Here is a 23,620-nt window from a genome sequence, read left to right as displayed (position 1 = left end):
TGGGCCGAATGGGTTCACTTCAACACTTGGGCTTCTCTCTTGGTGGGCTTGAGCTTCTTTTGTTGGACTTGGACTTGGAATGGTTTGGGCCGAAATGCTTGGGCTCTCTCCCCCCTTGGAACTTGCTTGGGCCGAATTTCCTCCATTGCTTTCCACATTCCACAATCCAAGTGTTTTAGGACTTGGAATGAAACTCTTTGATTCAACCGAATTATCAAGTGTTTTAGGACTTGTAATTCCTTGTCCACTCATGTTTACAAGTGTTTTAGGACTTGTAAACGTATCGTCCTCCCCAGGTTGAGAAGGATTTGCCCTCAAATCCAAATCATCCTCCAAGTATGGGCTTAGATCCCCCACATTGAAGGTGGCCGAGACTCCCCCATACTCACTAGGCAACTCCACTTTGTAAGCATTATCATTTACCCTCTCAACAATCTCAAAAGGTCCATCAGCCCTAGGAGCTAATTTACTCTTTCTCTTACTTGGAAACCTCTCCTTTCTCAAGTGAATCCAAACTAAATCCCCCGGGTGGAAAAGCTTAGGCTTTCTATGCTTGTTTGCCTTATTCTTGATCTTTTCATTTGATTTTTCTATTTGAGCTCTCATGGTTTCATGGAGTTTCTTCATTTGCTTCAACTTCTCATTAGCATTCACACTTGGCTCAAAATCAAGGGGCAGGGAAGTGAGATCAAAAGGGATAAGTGGGCTTACTCCATACAACACCTCAAAAGGAGTGTGACCCATAGTAGAACTAGGACTCCTATTGTAGGTAAATTCAGCATGTGCCAATTGCAAATCCCAATCTTTTAAATGCTTACTCACTAAACTCCTTAGGACATTACCCAACACCTTATTCACCACTTCGGTTTGACCATCAGTTTGAAGGTGGTGTGAGGTGCTAAACATTAATTTTGTCCCTAATCTACTTCATAAACTTCTCCAAAAATGACTCAAGAATTTTGTACCCCTATCTGAGACAATGGTCCTCGAAATGCCATGAAGTCTCACCACTTCTCTAAAGAACAATTCGGCAATTTTGGAGGCATCATGTGTGGTATGGCATGATATGAAATTGGCCATTTTTGAGAACCTATCAACCACTACCATGATGGAATCTTTTCCTCTTTGGGTCCTAGGCAATGCAACCACAAAATCCATGCTAAGGTCCTCCCAAGGGTGCTCGGCTATAGGTAAGGGTAGGTATGGTCCGGCCTAGGGCTGCAAAAATCCGGTTAACCGAACCGGATACATGCATTTTGTAACCGAACCGGTTTTTCGGTTCAAGCCATATGGCAAACCGAAACCGGTCTGGTTTTTGCATTAACTGGTTTGCAAACCGAATCGGATTTTCGGTTTGCAATCTGGTTACCCAGTTTGCAATCCGGTTAATCGGTTTGCAAACCGGTTTTATTAATAAATTTTTTTTTTGTCTTTTTTTTTTATTTATGATAAAAAAAATTCCTATTTTTGGATGACAATTTCAAGAAACCAAAAAACAAAAAGATCCATAACAATTTAACCAATTAATTACCAATTAATGCTACTGAATTCTTCTCATCCAAGCATCATGACTAATAATCACCAATTACATTATCATAAAATACAAACTGTTCCTTTAAATTTTAATGGTCAAGTACAAAAGTGATTAAGAAATAACAAGTGAAAGTTGTAAATAGGCATCTCCCCTCAACTTTAAGGCTCAAGCATTCTTCAATTGGCCAAGTGCAATCACGGAATCACCTACAAGAGGAATGAAATCAGCTTTAATATTTTCTAAATAAAGAGAATGCATTTTGTTTTCAGCAAATGTCACTGCAGAAAAATAAAATAAACACATGAAGAGAATGCATTTTGTGTCCAGTTGAGTTCAATTTGTCTTCTTGAACACGAGGTCCATGACATGATAAAAAAAAATAAGCAAAGAATTCAGATTGTGGTCAGTTTTGTTCCTGGACTTTGATTTTGATCCCTCTCTGTGATTAAACATATAGAAAAATGTGGTCATATCTGATTCTGAAATGACTTAACAGGGTTTCTCATTTGCTAGCATGTTTTATGATTTGTTAAAATTGATTATAGTGGCTCAGACTTTTCTTTTTATGCAGTTTCATAAGATTTCTTATAAATATTCTTAATATCTAACTTAATGCAAATATATGATCCTACTATCAATAACTGCAAGACAAATATAAATTATACATATTCTAAATTTACTATGTTGATGCGTGTTTTTGCACCAATGAAACGCATGTGTGAAAGACTGTGTGGATCCAGAAAACACACGTGAATGTACTGGATAAAAGAGATAGTAAATGCAATGGGGACAGTTTTTAAAGTGGTTCGGATGCTAAGGTAGCAAGTCCTACATCCATTGATGCTTATATAAATGATAAAGGTCAGGTCGCTTTTAGCTCACTGACTTTACAATAATGTTACAAGGTATCTAATGCTGAGAATTTTAGGAAAGAGAGAGTAATTAATCAAGCATAAAAATGCCAATCCCCTTTAATAAGAGAGAAGCTCCCATTTTATAGTGGGATGCCTTGAGGTAATGATCACTAAATCTGTAAGTTGGTGGGATTATCCGTGCAAATCCTTCTTTATGTCACATTGCCCACCTTCCAGAGTGATTTGCGCTATTTAGAGCAGTGATTGGACATGTGGGAGCACCACAGCTCTTGACTAGCCTGACGCGCACCCACTATCCTGACGGACGCATGTGGCGGTTGTTCCAATGATCTGACTTTCATGGGCTAGACGAACCTGACGTCAGCCCTTGTATTTTTTAGGCATAACAGAAGTCCCCTAGTTTTTAAGGTTTGAGGATTGAACCTTAGAAACTACAGGTCATGCCGCAGCAGGATGATTTCTGGAAATTTTAGTCTGTTTGAGAGTAGGTCGAAGTGGCGTTTTTATGAGCGCGACCTCGCATGCTCAAGGACGAGTGACCTGATTTCGTCTGACGTTACCTGTTTGTTCTGGTGATAGGAAGGCATTTAATGAAGCAATCTCTACGCTGACAGGTGTGTCCCTTGCATGGTAAATGCCAGCCAATCATATTTAATGCCTTGCATGCTGAAACAATGCGCTTTACCAAGACATTAAATGCATTATACATTGGAATGACGCGCCCTATCAGAGCATTAAATGAAGATTTGAGACGCAATTAATCCTCTGAGAGAGGCATGGCCTTCGTTTGAGTTTTTCAACTGGAAAGATAAAAGTTTGAATTTATCTAGTCGCTTCGTTCACCCTTCCTCGCTGATGAGTGACACGTGGCCAAGATCAACGATAAGAAGCCTTTATTTCCCAAACGTCGTTTCGATTCTGAGAAATCCAAACGCCGATTCATGTGCTATAAAAACCTCAAATCGTTCTCAGGCAATGTTACCAGAGCCCTTTTCACAGAGAACAAAACACTTTCGTAGGCCAGGAACCTTTGTCTTCCAAACCCGCATTTTTTCGGCATTTGAAGCAAAATCAGTCGTCATACTTTAAGAGGTAAGGGCTTTCCTGCCATTATTTCATTTCTTCCATGAGTTAATGGCGTTGGTCTTCCGGTAACCCATCGGAGACTAGACATTTGTGCCAGGTTCGAGCCACTAATGGCGGCTGAAATCATGCTGCTAGGGTTTTCTTTAGGATTTAGGGAGTTTATTTCCTCCCACGTCATCGTATGAAATAGCGTACGGAGGCTAAATAACCCTTCTGCTTTTCGCTTTTGCAGACTGGCAAAATAGACCCTTCAGCCACCAGATCCGAGCAGGGAACCAGCTCGTCCCCGTAGGGTGCTCCTAGCATCCCTCTCGAGGTTTTCTCGGTACTCACTGAGGAAGAACTCGAGAGGGTAATAGGCCAATATGGCATCAAGGTGGACGTTTTCCATGACCTGACGCATTCATCGCGATACCCAGCAAGTGGCCTGACTGCGATCTCTGAGGAGATTATCAAGGGTGGAGGACTTATTCCCCTACAACCTTTCATCAGGTCATTTTTAGACCACTTCGGGGTCGCGCCGATGCAGCTGACCCTGAACGCATACATCATTGCTGTGGCAATGTACATCGCGTGCCAGGAAAACGGGGTTGGGTGAGCTAACCGCCTTGGAGCTTGGCTGCTTATATTCTCTGAAAAAGAGCAAGAACAAGGATTCGTATTACTTGTCCAGGTGACCTACTATTGCCGACAGGATACACAGTTATCCCAACAATGCGGGGGCCTATGAAACGAAGGTTTTCTTCTTTCGTCACAATGGCCATTGCCGCTTCCAGGAACCGAGTAGCCCTCTTTCTCTTTGCTTGTATTTCTACTTTGCTTTGGCGAACTCATTGCGTTCGAAGCTTATTCGCTCTAACGACCTGGTTTTTTCTTTTTGATAGTTAACAAGACGACCGAAGTAGGGCTGCTCCACGATAGGAGAAGAATCGTGCACTTCGGCTCCCTTCCTGAGGACAAGCACGATGCGAAGAAACTTGTCACGACCGCGAATTTGCAGAAATACGGTTTCTTTAATGCAACCGCATCGTTAGAGCCTCCACCGAGTAAGTTTTGCTAATTGATTTTTTTCCTGGTCGTGGAATAGAATGCTTTCACTAACCTTGCCTTGCATGTAGCAGCCATGCCACCGAAGGAGCCAGAGCAGCCTCGACGAAGGCCTGTCAATTTTCCTCGATTGAAGAAAGCTAAGGAGGCCGAAGCTACTCGAACAGTCCCCCTGGTCGAGGGTGCAACCTCGGGCCAACCAGCACGACCTTCTAGAACCTCTCAACCGCAGCCGACAGAAAATGAACCAATACGAACCGCAAAGATCTCTCAGCCGTCGCCTACTCGCCCAAGGATGAAAACGATGGCTCAGCGAAAAAAGAGGAAGCAGATTCAGGCTGAGGAATCAGAGACTGAATCTAAAGGCGAGCAGCTAAGGAGGTCGCAGAAGAACATCGGGAGAAGGTCGGGAAAGGAACCGATGGTTGACACGACCACTACTGAAGGTGCAAAGACGGATACCCCAGTGTTGGACTCACTGGAGAACCTGTCAGAGTATCTGCAACCGGTGGTCTACACTTTACTGGAATGCGAACTCTCGAAATCATTCAAGCAGTTCACAAATTTTAGCGACGTCGACCTGAGTTCACGTCGATCCAGCACATAAGCAAGGTGAGCGAACCGTCCCCGACGAGGACTATCCTTAGCTTATTTTGATTGGCTAACTTTATCTTTCTTTGTTACCAGGCCCTTCTTTCCATGCGAATGTCTCTAGAGAAGGCTCAACTGGGAGCCACAAAGGGGGAAGTCACCCTGAAGGGAGAGAACGCGACGCTCAAGCGAAGCCTAGAGACCGCCGAAATGGAGAGAAACTTATCTTCCGAATTGGCAAACCGGTTCCAAAACAAAAGGGACGCGACTCTTCGCACAGTTGACTTCCAGAAGACACAGCTTGAGAAGCAGGGGGAAGAGATAAAGGAACTGCAAAGGACCATAGCCAGACTCTCCAAGTAGGCCGCGGAGAAGGACCAAGAACTAAAAGCGACCTCCTTATAGGTCGCACAGGCAGAGTAGGAGAGAGAGGCTTCTGAGAAGCTAAGGCAAGCTCTTGAAGTTGAACTTCAGGAAAGTCAAGGGAAAGTTGCCCCCTTGACAGAGGACATGCAGAAGCAGGCTGCCGAGGTCGAGGTCGAGGTCGAGGTCGAGAAGAGGGCTACTGAATGGGCGATCGAGTCTATCTACGCCCTGCGGCCGAGGAACCCACGACTCGACATGTCTGACCTCTCGGAGGACTGGCGTGAAACACTTGTGACAATGGCGCGAGAGGATGACAAAGCAGTGACCTTCCAAGCAGGTGGTTCGGGACATGCTTCGGCTATACCTTCAACCGACCAACCTTAGGACGTCAAGGTCACCTTTTTAGGAGTCAATTTAGGGTTCTCAGCCATATCTTTTTGCCTACTGTACTCCTTATTAATAAAATTCACATTTTTGACTTATGCAATTTCTGTTCATTTCATTATACATGAGTACTTTCTGATTGCTTACATTCATTGAGTCAAAGATGACATAACTCATTCGCATGAAAAGAATCACATACAAAGATTGTTACAAACGCCCAAGATAAAATTTTACAAAGAAATGACTTATAAAAATCAGAAATTAATTTACAACGAAAGTTGAGTTTGGAATTACTGATAGTATGGCTGAAGGTGCTCAGTATTCTAGGCTCGGGGTACCTTAGAACCGTTTAGCCTTTTGAGATGATAAGTCCCTGGTCTAATTACTTTATCAATGCGGTACAGACCTTCCCAGTTCGGTCCTAAAACTCCTGTACTTGGTTCCCTGGTTCCGAGAAAAACTTCCTTTAACACCAGGTCATGACCTGGAAGTCTCTTCACCTGACCTTTGAATCGAAGAATTTCTTCATGCGTTGCTGATAGGCTGCTATCCTTAGTGAAGCCTTGCTGCTATGTTCTGCAATAAGGTCTAGGCTTGCCCTTAGGAGTGCTTCGTTGTCGGCCTCATTGTACAACTCTCTCCGAAGTGAACCAGTTCCTACCTCAACAGAAACATTACTTCGTACCCGTATGCCAGCGAAAAGGGGGTTTCCGAGTTGGAGGTTCTTGGAGTTGTTCTGTACGCCCATAGGACTTCGAGGAGGTCATCGACCTAATTTCCCTTGGCTATGCCAAGTTTGGTCTTCAGAGTGTGCTTGATGGTTTTGTTGACAGCTTCAACTTGGCCATTTGCTTGCGGTCTTGCGATAGAAGCGAATTTCTTATGAATGCCTAGTTCGTCAAAAAATTGCTTGAATTCTTCGTTGTCGAATTGTTTTCCATTATCTGAAATGAGGGTGTGAGGAATTCCAAAGCGGCACACAATATTCTTGAAAACGAAGTCTTTTAGATTTTTGGTCGTGATCGCGGCTAGCGATTCTGCTTCTACCCATTTGGTGAAGTAATCTACCGTGACCACGGCATATTTGACTCCCCCTTTTTTGACTGGCATGGGACCGATGAGATCCATCCTCCACATGAAAAAAGGCCAAGGGCTAGTCATGGGTATCCGCTCGTGGGAAGGAGCTCGCGGTATGTTCGCGAACCGCTGACACTTATCGCACCTCTTGACAAAGTTGTAAGCGTCATCTTGAACTCGGGGCCAATAGTACCCTTGACGAACAACCTTGTTTGCAAGAGATCGTGTGACAGTGTGATTACCGTAGATCCCTTCATGAATTTCCCTCATGATGTAGTCTGCTTCTTCGCTGCTTACACATCGAAGGAGAGGGGCACTAAATCCTCTCCTAAACAGCTGGTCTTCGATGAAGGTGTAGCGAGCAGATCTTGTTCGCAAGACCCTTGCCTCGACCTTGTTGTCTGGCAAGATCCCATTCTTGAGGTACTGAAAAATGGGTGTTATCTAGGAATCAGAATTCGTCACATTCACGGCCTGTTCGATCGGGCTGATACTTGAGGTTTCGACGAGCCGAACAAGAATGCTATCTGGTGCCTCTGAGTCCAACGACGAGGCTATCCTCTCCAAGGAATCTGCCACAGAGTTGCTGTCTCTGGGAATCTGAGTGATTTCAAAATGTCTGAACGGCTAGAGTGCGGCCTTAGCTTCTTTTAGATAACGAACCATGTTTTCTTCCTTAGCTTGATATTCCCCCAAGATTTGGTTGACGACCAGCATGGAGTCACTGTAGACACTGATCGCAGTTACACCCATTTCTCTGGCCAACTGCAGCCCGGCGAGCAGAGCTTCATACTCAGCCTCATTGTTGGTTGCTTTAAATCCGAATCGAAGAATGCCATGAACGCGAGTCCCTTCGGGGCTCACAAGAAGAAGACCTGCACCGGCCCTTTTCTTGTTTGATGACCCATCGACGTAGAGGCTCCAGGTCGACAGGTTCTGAATATTTTCTTGAATGGGTTTGCAAGGCTATTGCTCACCTAGAAGATAGGAAAATTCTGAGATGAAGTCAGCAAATGCCTGCCCCTTGATATTCGATCTTGGCATGTACTTAAGATCGAACTGACTCAATTCCATGGCCCATTTAAGTAATTTACCCGATGCTTCTGGCTTTTGAAGGACTTGCCTGAGTGGGTAATTAGTCATCACATGGATAGTATGGGTGTGGAAGTAAGGTCGCGGCTTTCTGGAGGCGATCAGTAGGGCATAGGCTAATCACTCCATCTCGAGATACTGTATTTCGGCATCCGTCAAACGCTTGCTCGCATAGTACACTGGGCATTGCGCCTTTTCCTCTTCTTGAATCAGAGCTGCACTGATCGCGAACTGAGAGACGGACACGTACAGAAGCAAGATTTCTTGTGGAAAAGGCTTAGACAGAAGAGGTGGTTTCTCAAGGTGTTCTTTTATACTTTGGAAAGCTTGTTCGCACTCGGGTGTCCACTCGAACTTCTTGTTGGCCTTTAGGACATTGAAGAACGGTAAGCAGCGGTTTGTTAACCTCGATAAGTGCCACTATTCGCCCATTAAGACACATGACCTGTTTTTTGTTGGTCGGGCTCTCCATATCAAGTAGAGCTTGAATCTTCTCGGGGTTTATTCCTATCCCTCGCTAGTTAACTATGTACCCCAGGAATTTTCCTAACGATACTCTGAATGAACACTTGAGAGGATTCAGTTTCATTCTATATAGCCGGAGGATGTCAAACATCTCAACGAGATGCGCAATGTGCTCTGAGGCGACCTGGGATTTGACCAGCATGTCATCCACATATACCTCTATTATTTTTCTGATCTGGTCAGAGAACATTCGGTTGACCAACCGCTGGTAGGTCACGCCAGCATTCTTGAGGCTGAAAGGCATAACTTTGTAACAATACAGCCCCCGGTCTGTAATGAAGGATGTATGCTCCTCGTCTGGCCCATATATCAGAATTTGATTGTATCCCAAGTATGCGTCCATGAAACTTAGCAACTCATGCCCCGATGTGGCATCTACGAGCTGGTTAATTCTTGGCAGAGGGAAGCTGTCTTTAAGGCAAGCCTTGTTGAGGTCACTGAAGTCGATGCAGGTTCGCCACTTGCCATTTGGCTTCTTTACCAAAACTGGATTGGCAACCCAGGTTGGGTAGAGTGCCTCTCGGATGGACCCATTTTGGAGGAGGTTGTCCACTTCTAATTTCAAGGTGGCATACCGCTCCGGATCCATTGCTATTCTTTTCTGGCAAACTGGCTTAGCTTCGCTGTCGATGTTTAATGCATGGCAAATGATGTCCGGGCTAATCCCAACCATATCTGTGTGCAACCAGGCAAACACATCGATGTTTTCTATCAAGAAGCTTATTAGTTCGGATGCGAGCTGGGGGTTGAGACCGCTCCCAATCCTTAACACTCGGCTCGGCTCGGCTCTTTCGGGTCGACCAATACCTCCGACAAATCCCCAACCAGGCCACTGAAAGGGGTTTCCTAAATTCGAGGATCTATATTATCCTCTACTGGGCCAGGCTGTGGCTCGATCCAACTGATTGCCATAGCCTGCTAGGGCACACATCGCGGAATGCCCTTTTCTTTACATACCATCTGCACTGCTTTTATGTAGTAGTCGCGAGATGCGCTTTGCGATCCGTTCACTTCCACTATCCCCGTTGGCATGGGGAACTTCATCTTGAGATGGTATATGGAAGTGACTACCTTGAAGCTTCTCAATAGAGGTCGTCCCAGGATTCCATTGAAGGCCGATGGGCAATCCATGACCAAGAATTCAGTAACCTTAGTTACCTCGTCGTAGTCACCCAGCGTGACTAGGAGCTGGATCGTTCCTTTGGGGATCAAGTGGTCCCTTTTAAAACTGTAAAGAGGGATCGAGGAGAGCTTCAAGTCGGCCTCGTCCAAGTTCATTCTTTCGAAAGTGGTCTGGAACAGAATGTTAACAGCACTTCTGTTGTCTATGAGCATTCTGCGGACGTTATAGTGCCCTATGAGGGGCGTGATCACAAGGGTGTCGTCATGAGGATGAGGCAAACGAGCTACCTCCTTCTCGTAGAAGGTGATCGGCTCCTCCTTTCGAGCCTTTTGTGGTCGCTGCAATGTGTTCATCACCCTGATCGGGTCATGATAAGCTTCGCCAGTGTACCTTTCCTGCGTAGCCCGCGTGTTTCCCGCGAGGTGCGGTCCTCCAAAGATTATGTTAACGCTACTATACCCTCTGCGATCACGACGCTTTCTCCCTTGCCCCTCTTGGCTCTTCTCTTTTGCGGAAGCGGAGTCATCAATATACTCCTTGAAGTGCCCTTTCTTGATGAGCTCTTTAATTGCTTGTTTTAGAGCTCGACACTCATCGGTATGATGCCCATTGTCCCGATGGAAGCGATAGTATTTTTTGCTATTTCTAGCTGTCGTATGAGTTTTCATGGGTTCTGGCTCACTGAGCAGACTGGCCTCCTCGGATTTATCAAGAATGGCTGATACAGACACATTTAGTGGAGTATATTGAACTCTGTCGCTGTCGCGACGAGGAACAGGAGCATAGGATTTTTTGTGCTCGTAGAGGGTTTCTTCCCTTTTCACTGATCGTCAGCATCCCCTCTGCGATCAGCTCTTCTAATTTCCCCCTGACCAGACATATTGCTCGATACGCCGGCATCACGACGATGGAGTGCTGCCAACAAATTTTCTATTCGGAGGTACTTCTCCACAAGGTTGTAAAATCCTGTGAGGGAGACATCGTCCTCAGCTTGCAACTCTTTCCACAGGTCGGTTTGTGGGCGAACTCCGGCTATGATGAGAGTTTGAACAGACTCTTCGGGAGTATGAGCCACTTTGTTGAGCTCTATGTGGAAACAGTCAATGTAAGACTGGAGGGATTCGTCCCTTTCTTGCCTTATATTGCTAAGGTAGCTCAAAGGCATCGAAAACTTCCGATTCGCTTGAAAATGCCTTAGGAACGTCGTGCTCATCTGAGGCCATGAACTGATCGACCCCGCTGGGAGCGACCTAAGCCATCGTTTGGCATGGGAGGTCAGCGTCACTGCCAAACAGCGGCATTTTGCTAAATCTGAGACCTGGTGAAGCTCTATCAGGTCGTTAAATTCATATAGATGATCCTGCGGATCAGAATTTCCATCAAACGCCCGCATGTCAGGCATCCTAAATCCTGGCAGGAGTGGAGCGGCTAACACTTCGGGAGAGAAGGGGGACGCGGATGCGACCTGCCCCTGCTCATTTTCCTAGGCTCTTAGTTTGTCAAGAGCTCGCTGCAGCTCCTTAATCTACGGCAAAAGAGCCGCTTGGGGGTTACTTTCACCCATGCGAGTTCGATTCTCGCGGTTACGATTGAGGAATATCTAGAGGTTGGGTTCCTTCTCGCCTTGGCCAGTGGTTCCAGCCACTCTCGACACACACTAACTAGAGGCTTGTGATGGCGATGAAGGGTGTGGGGTATTTTCACGACCTTCGCGGTGGTAAGAACCGCCCCGAGAAGTGTGGGACCCTCTCGCACGATGATGATCAGGATTGCTTTGCTGGCGGTGATAAGAATCGCCCCGTCTAGCACTTTTATGGGTATGCGCCTGCGATGTGGCATGGGATAGCTCGGGCTGCATCTTTTCACCGAGTCTCAAAGAAACTGGTATTCTACTTGGGACGTGGTCGGTGTTAGTTGGCCCTTTGGAGCTTGTGGGCTTGCTTTTTGCCACTTGCTTACCCTTTTGTCTACGCGCTGCAGTGCTCGCGACACAGGGTATCTTCCTATGCTGCGTTTTCATGCGACCTGCAGGCGTTTTTGGTAGTTGCATCGTCGCAGCTAACTTAGATGGCGCACCTTGGTCCAAACGGTCCAACCTTTGGTTGACCTTCTAGAGAGTATTGTCAAACCTCTCCAGGTAGCTTCTTATAGCGGGGTCAAGCTCTGAACTTGACGGGATATCTCCCACAGTGTTTTGCGGGGCTGAAGGTTTTTTGGAAGAAGCATCCCCCTGAACTTGAGGGGGACCCTCAGTGCCCTGGTTGGTTTGCTCATGCTCTGGTTGGCAGGCTATTTGTTGCTGTAGGACCGGTAAGTTGGAGATTCTCCTGATGAAGGATGAACACTAAATTAGGCCCTCCTTCTAGCGCCAAACTGTTGATGCGTGTTTTTGCACCAACAAAACGCACGTGTGAAATGCTGTGCAGATCCAGAAAACACACATGAATGTACTAGATAAAAGAGATAGTAAATGCAATAGGGACAGTTTTTAAAGTGGTTCGGATGCTAAGGTAGCAAGTCCTACGTCCACTGATGCTTATATAAATGATAAAGTTCAGGTCTCTTTTAGCTGACTGACTTTACAATAATGTTACAAGGTATCTAATGCTAAGAATTCTAGGAAAGAGAGAGTAATTAAGCAAGCGTAAAAATGCCAATCCCCTTTAATGAGAGAGAAGCTCCCATTTTATAATGGGATGCCTTGAGGTAATGATCACTAAATCTGTAAGTTGGTGGGATTATCCGTGCAAATCCTTCTTTATGTCACATTGCCCACCTTCCAGAGTGATTTGCGCGATTTAGAGCAGGGATTGGACACGTGGGAGCACCACAGCTCTTGACTAGCCTGACGCGCACCCACTATCCTGACGGACGCATGTGGCGATTGTTCCAATGATCTGACTTTCGTGGGCTAGACGAACCTGACGTCGGCCCTTGTAATTTTTAGGCATAACATACTATAATAGCGAAACCACCACCTCCTGTCAAGGCTACCAAGTTGCAGATGGTAGTAGAACTACAGTTGAAGAACCATCAATTGCTGCAGCTGCCACTACTGTGTATTTTGGGCTCTGAGTAAAGAGTGGGCAGTCAGAGCTAGATATCTCTCCCTCCCTAGACTCTTTTATTACACCTCTCTCTCTCTTCTCTCTTCTTGAATTTATAAAAAGAAAAAACAAAGAGTGGTCGGAGTGGCAGTGAGAAGAGTGTGGGGAGTTAGGAATTTTGAGTGGATCCAGATCTATGTGCCCTTCAAATACTGCACGTTCTCTTGCTCCTAACCCCTGACAAACTATTACTCTTCTCTGTTTATTACAAAAGCCTGTAGCTTAAATGCAACTCCATTTCTTTTCCACATGCTACTTCAACTAGTGCATTACACGCATCAATCTTTCAACCTTAGGGCCCCAAATCAAAGCCTCTCCAATTGGCTATGTACAATCTATATTCTAAATGATAATATATGCTCAAAATGCATTTCCATTCAGCTAAAATAAGGTTCAAGAGGAAGGAATGAGTACCAACCTGTGGAAAGAGCATAAGGTTGCTGTAAAGCCAAAACAACTTCCCCGGCTGCTAAGGTTACACCATGGCGCATGCATAAAGAAGAAGATAGAGAAAACAAACGAGTTTGAGAGGAGAGGACGGGAGGAGGACTGGAGGAGAGACGAGTAAATATGTAAATGTAATGAAGAAGAAGATGAGTTTGAGTCTTTGAGAGGGCAGTGGCGACTACTGGAGTTTGAGAGAAGGAGTATGAGTGTAATGTGTAAACTGTGAAGTTAGGGATTCAAACTAATAAAGATTTTTAAAAATTAAAATAATATTATTATATTAGGATTATAGGAAAACCGGTTTATTAAACCGGTTTTGGTTAACTGGTTATAGAAATAATATAAACCGGAAGCCGAACCGGAAAATCGATTTAGCAATTTTTTGAAACTGAAACCAAAACCGGTTAACTGCTTTTCGGACCGGTTTCTCGGTTCGGTTCAGTTTCCGATTTTTTTTTTTTTTTTTTTTTGTAGCCCTAGTTTGGCCTTGAATTGACTCTTAGCTCTTTAACATGATCCACACCTTCTAATGAGAGCTTGAACATCCCCTAACATTTTAGGCCAATAAAAATATTCTTTGATGGTTTCTAAAGTCTTAGTAACCCTGGAATGGCCTGCCAACCCACCACTATGTGCTTCCCTCATAATTAGTTCCCTAAAATTACCCTTAGGGACACATAATCTTCTACCCTTGAACAAGTGCCCATCATGCATATTATAATTTTTAAAACTAGGTTTCCCACATTTAGTTATGCATGTTTTCATCTCCAAATCTTCCTCATAACACAACTTCATTAATTCAAAAGCTAGAACTTTAGAATCAAGTAAAGAGAGTAAGGCATACCTTCTAGAGAGTGCATCAACTACAACATTGTGTGCTCCTTGCTTGTAATTCAGCACAAACGAAAAGTATTGGATGAACTCAACCCATTCAGCATGTCTTGTGTTGAGTTTGCGCTGCCCATTGATGAACCTCAAAGCTTGGTGGTCCGAATGGAGGACCAATTGTTTCGGCCGAAGGTAGTGACTCCAATGGTCAAGTGCTCTCACTAGAGCATAAAACTCCTTATCATAAGTGCTATATTTCCTCCTTGAATCACTAAGCTTCTCACTAAAGTATGCTATTGGCCTCTTGGATTGATTCAAAACTGCCCCAATGCCAACACCACTTGCATCGCACTCTACTTCAGACACTTGGTTGAAATCCGATAGGGCAAGGATGGGAGCTTCACACAACTTCTTCTTAATCAAATTAAAAGCATCATTTGCTGCCTTAGTCCACTCAAAAGATCCCTTCTTCAAACATTTAGTTATGGGAGCCATAATGGAACTAAAATTAGGGACAAACCTATGGTAGAAAGAGGCTAAATCATGAAAACTCCTAACCTCCGTAATTGAACCAGGTTTAGGCCAACTATGAATGGATTCTACCTTGGATTTTTCTACCTTAATTCCTTCTCCCGAAACTACATAACCCAAGAACACCAATTGCCTCATAAATAGCTCACATTTTTCAAGCTTAGCATACAACTTTTTTTGCCTTAACAATTCAAGCACTAAGCTAAGGTGTTCTACATGACTATCCTCACAAGCACTATATATCAATATATCATCAAAATATACAACCACAAATTTTCCAATGAAAGGCTTGAGTACCTCATTCATTAACCTCATGAAGGTGCTTGGTGCATTGGAAAGGCCAAAAGGCATCACCATCCATTCATACAATCCTTCCTTAGTCTTGAATGTTGTTTTCCATTTATCTCCCTCTCTCATTCTAATTTGATGGTAACCACTTCTTAGATCAATTTTTGAGAAGATGGTTGCACCATGAAGCTCATCCAACATGTCATCCAACTTTTGTATGGGATACCTATATTTGATAGTTATCCGATTGATGGCCCGACTATCAATACACATCCGGTAAGTGCCATCCTTCTTGGGCACAAGCAAGGCTGGAATTGAACAAGGGCTCATGCTCTCCCTCACAAATCCCATGGAAATCAACTCCTCGACTTGTCTTTGAAGCTCTCTTGATTCTTTGGGATTGCACCTATATGTCGGCCTATTAGGAAGAGGGGCACCGGGATCCAAATCAATATGGTGTTCTATTCCCCTAAGTGGTGGCAAACCTCTTGGTAACTCACTAGGAAAAACATCCGCAAATTCATCCAAGAGATAGTGAACTTTTAGGTGAAATTCAGGTTGCTCTCTCTCTTGGTTTGTCTCGGCTATAAGGAGAGCAATGAGAGGTTTGTGTTTTAGGAAGGCTCTTTCTAATTGGGTGCTGTTTAGGAAAAGGGTTTTACGAGTTGGTGCCTTGGATGGTGTTTGGGAAAGTGTTTGGGAAGTTGTTTGTGTGAGAGTTTGGATAATGGCTTGGGTGGGGGGTAAGGGTGCAAAGGTAATGGTCTTCTTGTTGAGCTTGAATGAGTATGTATTCTTGTGGCCATCATGGATCACTTCTCTATCATATTGCCATGGTCTTCCAAGTAAAAGATTGCAAGCATCCATGGGAATGACGTCACAAAGTACCTCATCCGAATAGCTCTTCCCAATGGAGAATGGTACCACTACTTGCTTGACTACTTGTCCATGTCTCCATTGTCAACTATTGTAGCTTGTATGGGTGAGAATGATCCACAACCAGCAGCCCCAATTTCTCCACTAGTTTGGTGGAAGCAACATTGGTACAACTACTATCAATGATCATTGAACAAACTTTCCCCTTGATAGTGTACCTTGTATAGAACAAGTTCTCCCTTTGGTTCTCTTGAGGGTTTACTTGAGTATGAAGCAACTTCTTGAGCATAAGCATCTCTCCACTATCAGCTTCCTCAATAATCTCATTCTCACTCTCATCTACTTCCTCTTCTTCACTAGAATCCCTTTGACAAGCATCATCAATCTCATTTATCTCTCTAAGAGTCATAACTCTTCAGTTTGGACAATTTGCTTGGAAGTGTCCATAACCTTGACACTTGAAACACTTCTTGTTCTTCAAATCAGGCTGTAGAGCATCATTCTTCACAAAACCTATTTTCTCCTTTGGTGTTTCATTGGCTTTGTTCTTATCATAGGCCGTAGGTGCCATATACGGGTTGGTGCAGGAAGGTGAACCCCTTTGGTAGTTACTTTCCTTAAAGAGTTTCTTAGGGGCCAAGGAATTCATGCTCTTCAATTGCTTTTCAATCCTTGTGGACAGCTTGCAAACATCCTCAAAGGAATGGTAAGTTTGCAACTTAAGCTTGTATGCAATGTCCTTACTCAAACCGCCAATGAACCTTACAATTGTATGCTCTTTCTCTTCGGGAATATCACTTCTCAACATCAACCCTTCAAACTCCCGAATATACTCTTCAACTTTTCTATCTCCTTGCTTCAAATTATGGAGCTTCAGATAAAGGTCTTGCTTGTGATTATCAGGCAAGAACCTTTTCTTCAACACTCTCTTCAATTTCTCCCATGACCTAATTCTAGTCTTCCCTTCTCTTTCTCTCTTCTTCCTTGTATTTTCCCACCACAAGGAGGCATACTCCTTAAACTTTAATATGTCTACTTTACATCTCTTTTCATCATTGTAGCCCTTAAATTCAAATACCCGTTCAATCTCATGCAACCAATCAATGAAGTCATTTAGGTCAAGACTTCCATTGAATTCGGGTAAGTCTACTTTAAGACCCTTATCATCATCAAACCTTCTCCTCCTAGGCACTTCGAATTCACTAGATGAATCATTACTATCTCCTAGGTTTTCCACATACAATGGTGTCCTAAGGATGGTTCGTTGGTGGTAGTGTGGACGACCATCCCGTGGAGGTGGTTGTGGGGTTTCCTCAAAGGTGGGTTTGGGTTGTGAAAGGTTGGCAATGTCCTTAGACATGTTAACCGTCAATTCCATCATGCTGGACATATTTTTTTTTACTTCATCAAGTTCTTCTTGAATTTTTTGTTGGCACTCTCCCATGGTGTTGGGGGTGGAATTGGGGAGGAAGGGGACTTGTTTGCCATGAGAATTGGGGAAATTTAGCTATAGTGAACAGTAACTCCAGATGAACAATAAGTTTTTTAATGTTAAAGAAAATGAAAAATGGGAGGGAAAGGTCAAGTGTATGAATTTTGGTGACTTTGGTTTAAGTGTAAGTATTCTGTGAATACTGTTATGTGAATAGTATTCTATGAATAGTATTATGTGAATAGTATTCTGTAATTAGGCTAAGGAATGGTGTTTATGGAGATGGGATTAGGTTAATTTAATTGTGTTTAGGGTTTGGTTAAGGGTTAAAGTTGGTTTGGTTGGGAAGGAATGGGTTTAGTTGACTTTGGAGGGAATTGGTTAGGGTTTGGGTGAGGTGGCAATGGATTTGGTTAGAAAGGAACAAGGTGTAAGGGATTTGGTTGGGGAATAATGTTTGATGAGAGAGAAAGAAATGTTCAATCACTTGTAACAAAAGAGAAAGAACACTTAAGCTAGAGCACTCCAAATCCGGCAATGTCAACTCCAAAATTCCGGCCAACTACATTCAATAAACCTTAAATCAATCCTACTCCACTTCACAACCGAAGCCCTGATACCAAATGATCCAATTCCAACCAATTTGCAACAACAAAACACAACAAAATATACCCTAAATTCAAGCTTAAATTTAGCCAAATAGACTAGAGGAGCAATGTCACACTTACTTGCAATTTTGGGTTAAGACAAGTAGAAAACACTTCAAGCATAAAGGAATTCTCCACCAACTTGAATTGATTCACCACCAAATCTCCTTGCCAAGACTTGGATAAAGAAATCAAAACAAGAACACAAAGTTCTCTCAATGGTTAAACCAAATTTTTGATATTTCACAAAAACTAACTAATACAAGGAGAATAGTTGCCTTTATATAGGCAATTACAAGGTTAAAAGAGTAATCAACAAATACAATACAAGAAAATGAAAATAATAAATATTACACAAATAATTACAAGTCTTTCATTCAAAAACAAGGCCATACCTATTTAATGCAAAAGGGACATGATTCCCTAATTCTAGGATCCATGTCTTTAACCACCCCATTAGTTAAAAAAAACTCACTTTATTAGCTCAAAGCTTGATCAATGATCCTAATCAAGTCTACTAATAAGGGTGTAAGAGTTTGGGCCTTGAAGATCTTGCAAATGAATCCAATAAGGGTTCATGTGGGCTTTCCCTTTTGGAATGAGACTTGGGCCAAATGGGTTCAGTTCAACACTTGGGCTTCTCTCTTGGTGGGCTTGAGCTTCCTTTGTTGGGCTTGGACTTGGAATGGTTTGGGCCGAAATGCTTGGGCTCTCTCCCCCATTGGAACTTGCTTGGGCCGAATTTCCTCCATTGCTTTCCACATTCCACAATCCAAGTGTTTTAGGACTTGGAATGAAACTCTTTGATTCAACCGAATTAGCAAGTGTTTTAGGACTTGTAATTCCTTGTCCACTCATGTTTACAAGTGTTTTAGGACTTGTAAACGTATCACCTTGTATTTGGTAGTTTTATTTGAGTAACACGTTTTATGCTTCTAGAATGCATGAGCTGTCATATTCTCTTTTGAGATATTTGTGTGGTCCATAACACTTGTCAAATTTATATTCAATGTGTTGGAAATATTTTATTCTCTTTCATAGGTGGCATCTTAATATTGGAATAAAATTTTAAAAAGGTGAAATTCAATAAAGTTTTCTTTGCCACCTGTCCTTGCATTGGCCGACTATTTTCCTATATAAACTCTTCTCCATTGCACTTTTTCTTAAGCCTGATATTTCTCTTAAAATTACAATGAAAATTCTCTAAATTTTTCTTTTGTGATTGTCAAGTTTCTATGCTTAGGTAAAGCTTTAAAATACCTCCTTCAAAGTACCCAAAATACGTCCCTGCTCATTATGAGATGTTGAAGCGTGTTGAGCTTCCTCCACTGAAGTGCGTCTTCATTTTTGGTCCTTGAGAGAAGCTCAAGGCTGACCGTGTTGGTTGGGTGTTATTGTAAGCTCACTATGGTTGTACGTTATTTAACCAAAGGGTAGAGATTGAAGCATTGCAAAACAGGGGTGTTTTGGCAATTGAGGCTTAATCTCTGACTTTGTAATTGAATAGTAAAGTAAACCTAGGGATTAGTTTCATTCTAGACTTGGTCCCATGGATGTAGGCATTTTGCCAAACCATGTGAAAATCTTGTGTGTTTTACTTTGGCTTATGTTTATGTTTAATGGACTTTTAAAATCAACATAGCAATCATTTCCGCTTAAGTTTTAATTCACTTGGTAAATTTAAAACTTTCAATTGGTATCAGAGCTTGTTCTGGAAAGTTATTTCAGTTGATTCTTGCATGTTGAGTTGTTTTTTTTTTTTTTTTTTTTTTTTTTTTTTTTTTTTTTTTTTTTTTTTTTTTTTTTTTTTTTTTTTGGCATTTTTGCTTCAAGACCTTGCGTGAAACCTTGAGGATTGTGTGATCACCCCGCGTTGTTTCTTTTTGCTATAATTTCTATTCCTTTTTGTCTTCTATTTTTGTAGGTGACTGTTAGAGTCATGAAAGTGACTCTATTTTGGTGATAAAAATACCCCATTTTGATTAAATTGAAGTATATTGAGACAATTAAAGAATTTATGAATTTATTCACGAAAATCGCTTTCTAATATTTTCTTATGAATTTAACGTGTTTGGAATGATTTTGGAAAGTATATGAGTTGATATTAGGTTGTGGTTATGGATTAAGGGTGATTTTGTCTCATTTATGCTGTTTAGGGGGTAAATGTCATGTTTTAAGGGCTGATTTTGTCACTTTTCAATTAGCAGGGACTAAACTGATATTTTACAATTGTGCTATAAAAAGAAAAATGTAGATCGCGTCCAAGGGAGGCGGCCATCCATACGTTTTCCAGCGACCCTTCATCTTCCACCACCGCGACCTTCGTCTTCCATTTCCGGCGACTCTTCGGCTTCCTCGACCACAGATCACCATCATCCCTTCATCACCACCGTGAGCCAAGCACCACCACGGCGTTTCATCTTCCACCGCGTCGTTTCGTCTTCCCGCCAGTTTTAGCCGTTTTCCGACGACGTTCCAGCTCCCAAGGGTAGATCTTCATTCCCCACGGCCGGATCTACACTTCCCTTGCTTCAGCCGCCGGAATCCGTGATTTGCTACTGCGACTCTTCATCTTTCAGGCCATCCTGCTCATTTCCGGCGACTTCTCACCTCCCCAGGACCTGATCTAAACTCCCATCACCAGAGCTTTCCATCGGTACCTTCGGATCCCATTTCAGCCACCGTTTTCCGGAGGCCCCGCCGGAAAATTAACGTTTTCTGGCGAACCACGACTGTTTGTATTCCGGGCTGTCCGTTGGTCATTTTCGCCCCTTCTTCGCATTATATCGTGTCGGTCACCTCCTCTCTGCCATGGTCAGCTCCGTTTCCACCGTTTCGGCCTCCGTCATCACCATCATGAGCGGCTAAGCTCCCGGTTGTCTGTTACGGCATAGCGAGATCGGGATTGACTCCACGACTCTCCTCATCAGCTCTCGACTAGTTGGATGAGCCCGATTATAGGACATTTGGTAGTATTGTGCTTCATATATATTTGTTTTCGTTTCATGTTTGATTTCGATACTTTATATGATTTGAACATAATTTGTGATGAATATTGTTGTCCATTATGATTTAATGTTTTCATAGAACTTGCTGAATGATAAACGTTGGTTTGAAATAATTAAATGATGATATTGCTTTCATTACTTCGCATCGATTGTAATTGAGTTGTGTTCGGATTTAATTTAATTTTTACATTGTTGCGTTTATTGTGAAGTTGGTTGATTGGATTTTACGTGTTGACAATTGTATTTGTTAATCGCGTACCAAGGTATTGCCTTTTAGCGTTTTTCGGCGTTAATGATAGTCTTTAACCAATCGAACTTGAGTGATCGAATGAGACAGGATAGATTATACCTAGAGTGCCGGGAGGCCATTTCATTGATTTACCTTGCCTTGTAGGTTTAGGGGATCGTAGAGGTGGGAGGAGAATTGTGTGAGTCGGTCTCGTGTCGAACCAAAACCGTAACGGCAATATTTTATTATAAAGTTTTTATTAGTTTTAATTGGCACTATTTCATTATTTGCATTTAGTCTATTTAGTTTCATTAATCCATTGCCAATTTCATTTTCACTACTTAAAATACATTAGGTTGTTAGTCTTGCTCCCTGTGGATTCGATCCTGCTTACCGCTACTACGGTATTTAGGTTTAATTTTTACGATCGGTCTAACAGTGACCACCACAATCTTGTGTGATCACACTGACAGGTTGTTCATCATGGGTTCTTTTGGTGAAGGAGAATCTATCACTAGACCACCTATGTTAGAGGGAAGCAACTATACGTTTTGGAAGCCTAGGATGTGTGCCTTCCTAAAATCTATTGATGAGAGGGCTTGGCATGCATGTTTGGTTGGTTGACAAGAACGTGAAACTAATGAAGCAAGTGGGAGTCAAGGAAAGTCCCTTGATAAATGGAGCAAGGAACAGTTAGAAGCGTGTGATTTTAACTCTAAAGCACTTCATGCCATTTTTAATGTTGTTACTATAGGACAAATGAAAAACATTGCAAATTGTGAAACAGCTAAAGATGCATGGGATAGACTCCAAATTAAAAATCATGGAACTGATATTGTGAAAAAGACCAAACTAAGAAGATTAATCATTGATTATGACAATCTTGTTATGCATGACAATAAAACCATTACTGATTTTCATAGCAGATTAATGAGTGTTTTGCTTTAGGAAAAATCTTTTTTGATGCTAAACTTATTAGGAAGGTGTTGTGCTCCTTACCTCAAAGATTTATGTCCAAAGCAATCTCTATTGAAGAATGCTGCAACCTTGATGAAATGCAACTTGATGAATTGAGTAGATCTCTGCAAACCTTTGAGCTTAACCTGAATAGATGGAAAAGAAATTAGGTAAAAGGCTTGCGTTAAAGCATGAGGTAACCTCTGATTCTCTCGTTATTTGTGATGTTAGTGATAATGAAGATTATGAACTTGCCTTAATCACTAAATTTTTTTCGAAATTCTTGAAAAAAAACATGAGAAAGCCAAATGTGGCTAAAAAGGGAAAACAACCTTTTGTCAAAAGATTTTTTGACCAATTTGGTCAAGGAGGATTCTCGAAAAGATTTCTGAGAGAAAATGAAAAGAAAAATAAGGAAATCAGATGTTTTGAGTGTGAAGGCTTTGGCCATATTCAATCTAAGTGTGTGAACACTCATAAAAAGAAGGGAAAAGTCATGGCTTCCACCTTGAGTGAAAATGATGACTCTGAAAGTGAGGGTGATGACATACTAGAAAATGAACAATGCCTAGCATTTGTGGCTGACCAAGAGGATAGTGAAAGTGTATCCTCAGGTGACTCTAGTAATGTTTACACAAACCAACATAAGGCTTATGACAAGATGTATGAGGCTTGGTTAAAAGGAATCACAAGAATTAAATCTCTTGAATCTAAAAAATCTCATTTGTTAGAAGATAAGAAAATTTGAATGACAAAATGAAAGTCTTGTTGTCTGATCTGTCCAATAAAGAAATTTTGTTAAATCAAGCTTTATATGAACTAACTGAGGCCAAGGCCATTGTTGAAAGGTTAAATGCAGGTTCATACAAGCTTGATGAAGTTCTTGGACAAGGGCAGATGTTTGGTGATAAAACAGGTTTGGGATTCCCTCCTGGTGCTAGCACTTCCAAACCTAGAGTGACCACCTTTATGAAAGCCACTGAATCAACTCAAAAATCTGTTGCTACCCCACATGATCAGACCTTGATGGTAAAAGATTTCATTCCTATTTTTCATTTTTGCCAAAAGAAAGGTCATATCAAACCAAAATATTTTAAACTTATTTCGTATTTGAAAAGATGCATTAGAAATAATGATTTTAATACAATAAGGTCACCAACTCGGTTTCTTGGGTCATCACATCAGAACAATTTTTTCAAAAACCATAAAATGTGGAAACCTAAGCTTACTGCTAATTGTCTTGTTGCCCATACTTCATTGCTTTCTTTTCAAAATGATTTATGGTACTTTGACAGTGGATGTTTGAGACACATGACAGGTAACAAAGCCTTATTAATTAATCTTGAACTTGTGGATATTACCTATGGTGATGGGAAAAAGGGTAAGATCCTTGGAAAATGCTCTACTATTTTTCCTGGTTTCCCAATGTTAAATGATGTGTTTTATGTTGAAGGCCTAAAGGCAAATCTTATTAGCAGTAGTCGAATATGTGACAAAGACTGTGTTATCAATTTTCAAAAAATAAGTGTCAAGTTTTGAATGCTAATGGTTCTTCCTTGCTTGAGGGAAA

At 42.3% G+C, this 23,620-nt stretch overlaps 1 protein-coding gene and 1 long non-coding RNA gene across 2 annotated transcripts; both read right to left on the bottom strand.

The window, feature by feature from the left end:
• Positions 1-1,570: 1,570 nt before the first annotated feature.
• LOC116129353 lies at positions 1,571-13,461 on the bottom strand. Its single transcript, XR_004127902.1, has 2 exons — positions 13,226-13,461; positions 1,571-1,740 (listed from the first exon to the last, which is right to left on the bottom strand). It is a non-coding gene; the product is annotated as an uncharacterized LOC116129353 (long non-coding RNA).
• Positions 13,462-16,192: 2,731 nt separating this feature from the next.
• On the bottom strand, positions 16,193-17,221 carry LOC116129386. The gene has a single exon (XM_031415133.1). The coding sequence runs from the start codon at positions 17,219-17,221 to the stop codon at positions 16,193-16,195; it is 1,029 nt and encodes a 342-aa protein (XP_031270993.1).
• Between the last annotated feature and the right edge of the window lie 6,399 nt (positions 17,222-23,620).

This window comes from Pistacia vera, unplaced genomic scaffold (assembly GCF_008641045.1).
Source record: "Pistacia vera cultivar Batoury unplaced genomic scaffold, PisVer_v2 Contig211, whole genome shotgun sequence".
In the NCBI taxonomy this organism is placed as follows: domain Eukaryota; kingdom Viridiplantae; phylum Streptophyta; class Magnoliopsida; order Sapindales; family Anacardiaceae; genus Pistacia; species Pistacia vera.
This window is presented reverse-complemented; position numbering and strand designations above follow the sequence as displayed.

What these genes read in the sequence shown, in the direction of transcription:
- LOC116129386 (XM_031415133.1), bottom strand. Translation starts at nt 17,221, where the DNA reads ATGGGAGAGTGCCAACAAAAAATTCAAGAAGAACTTGATGAAGTAAAA.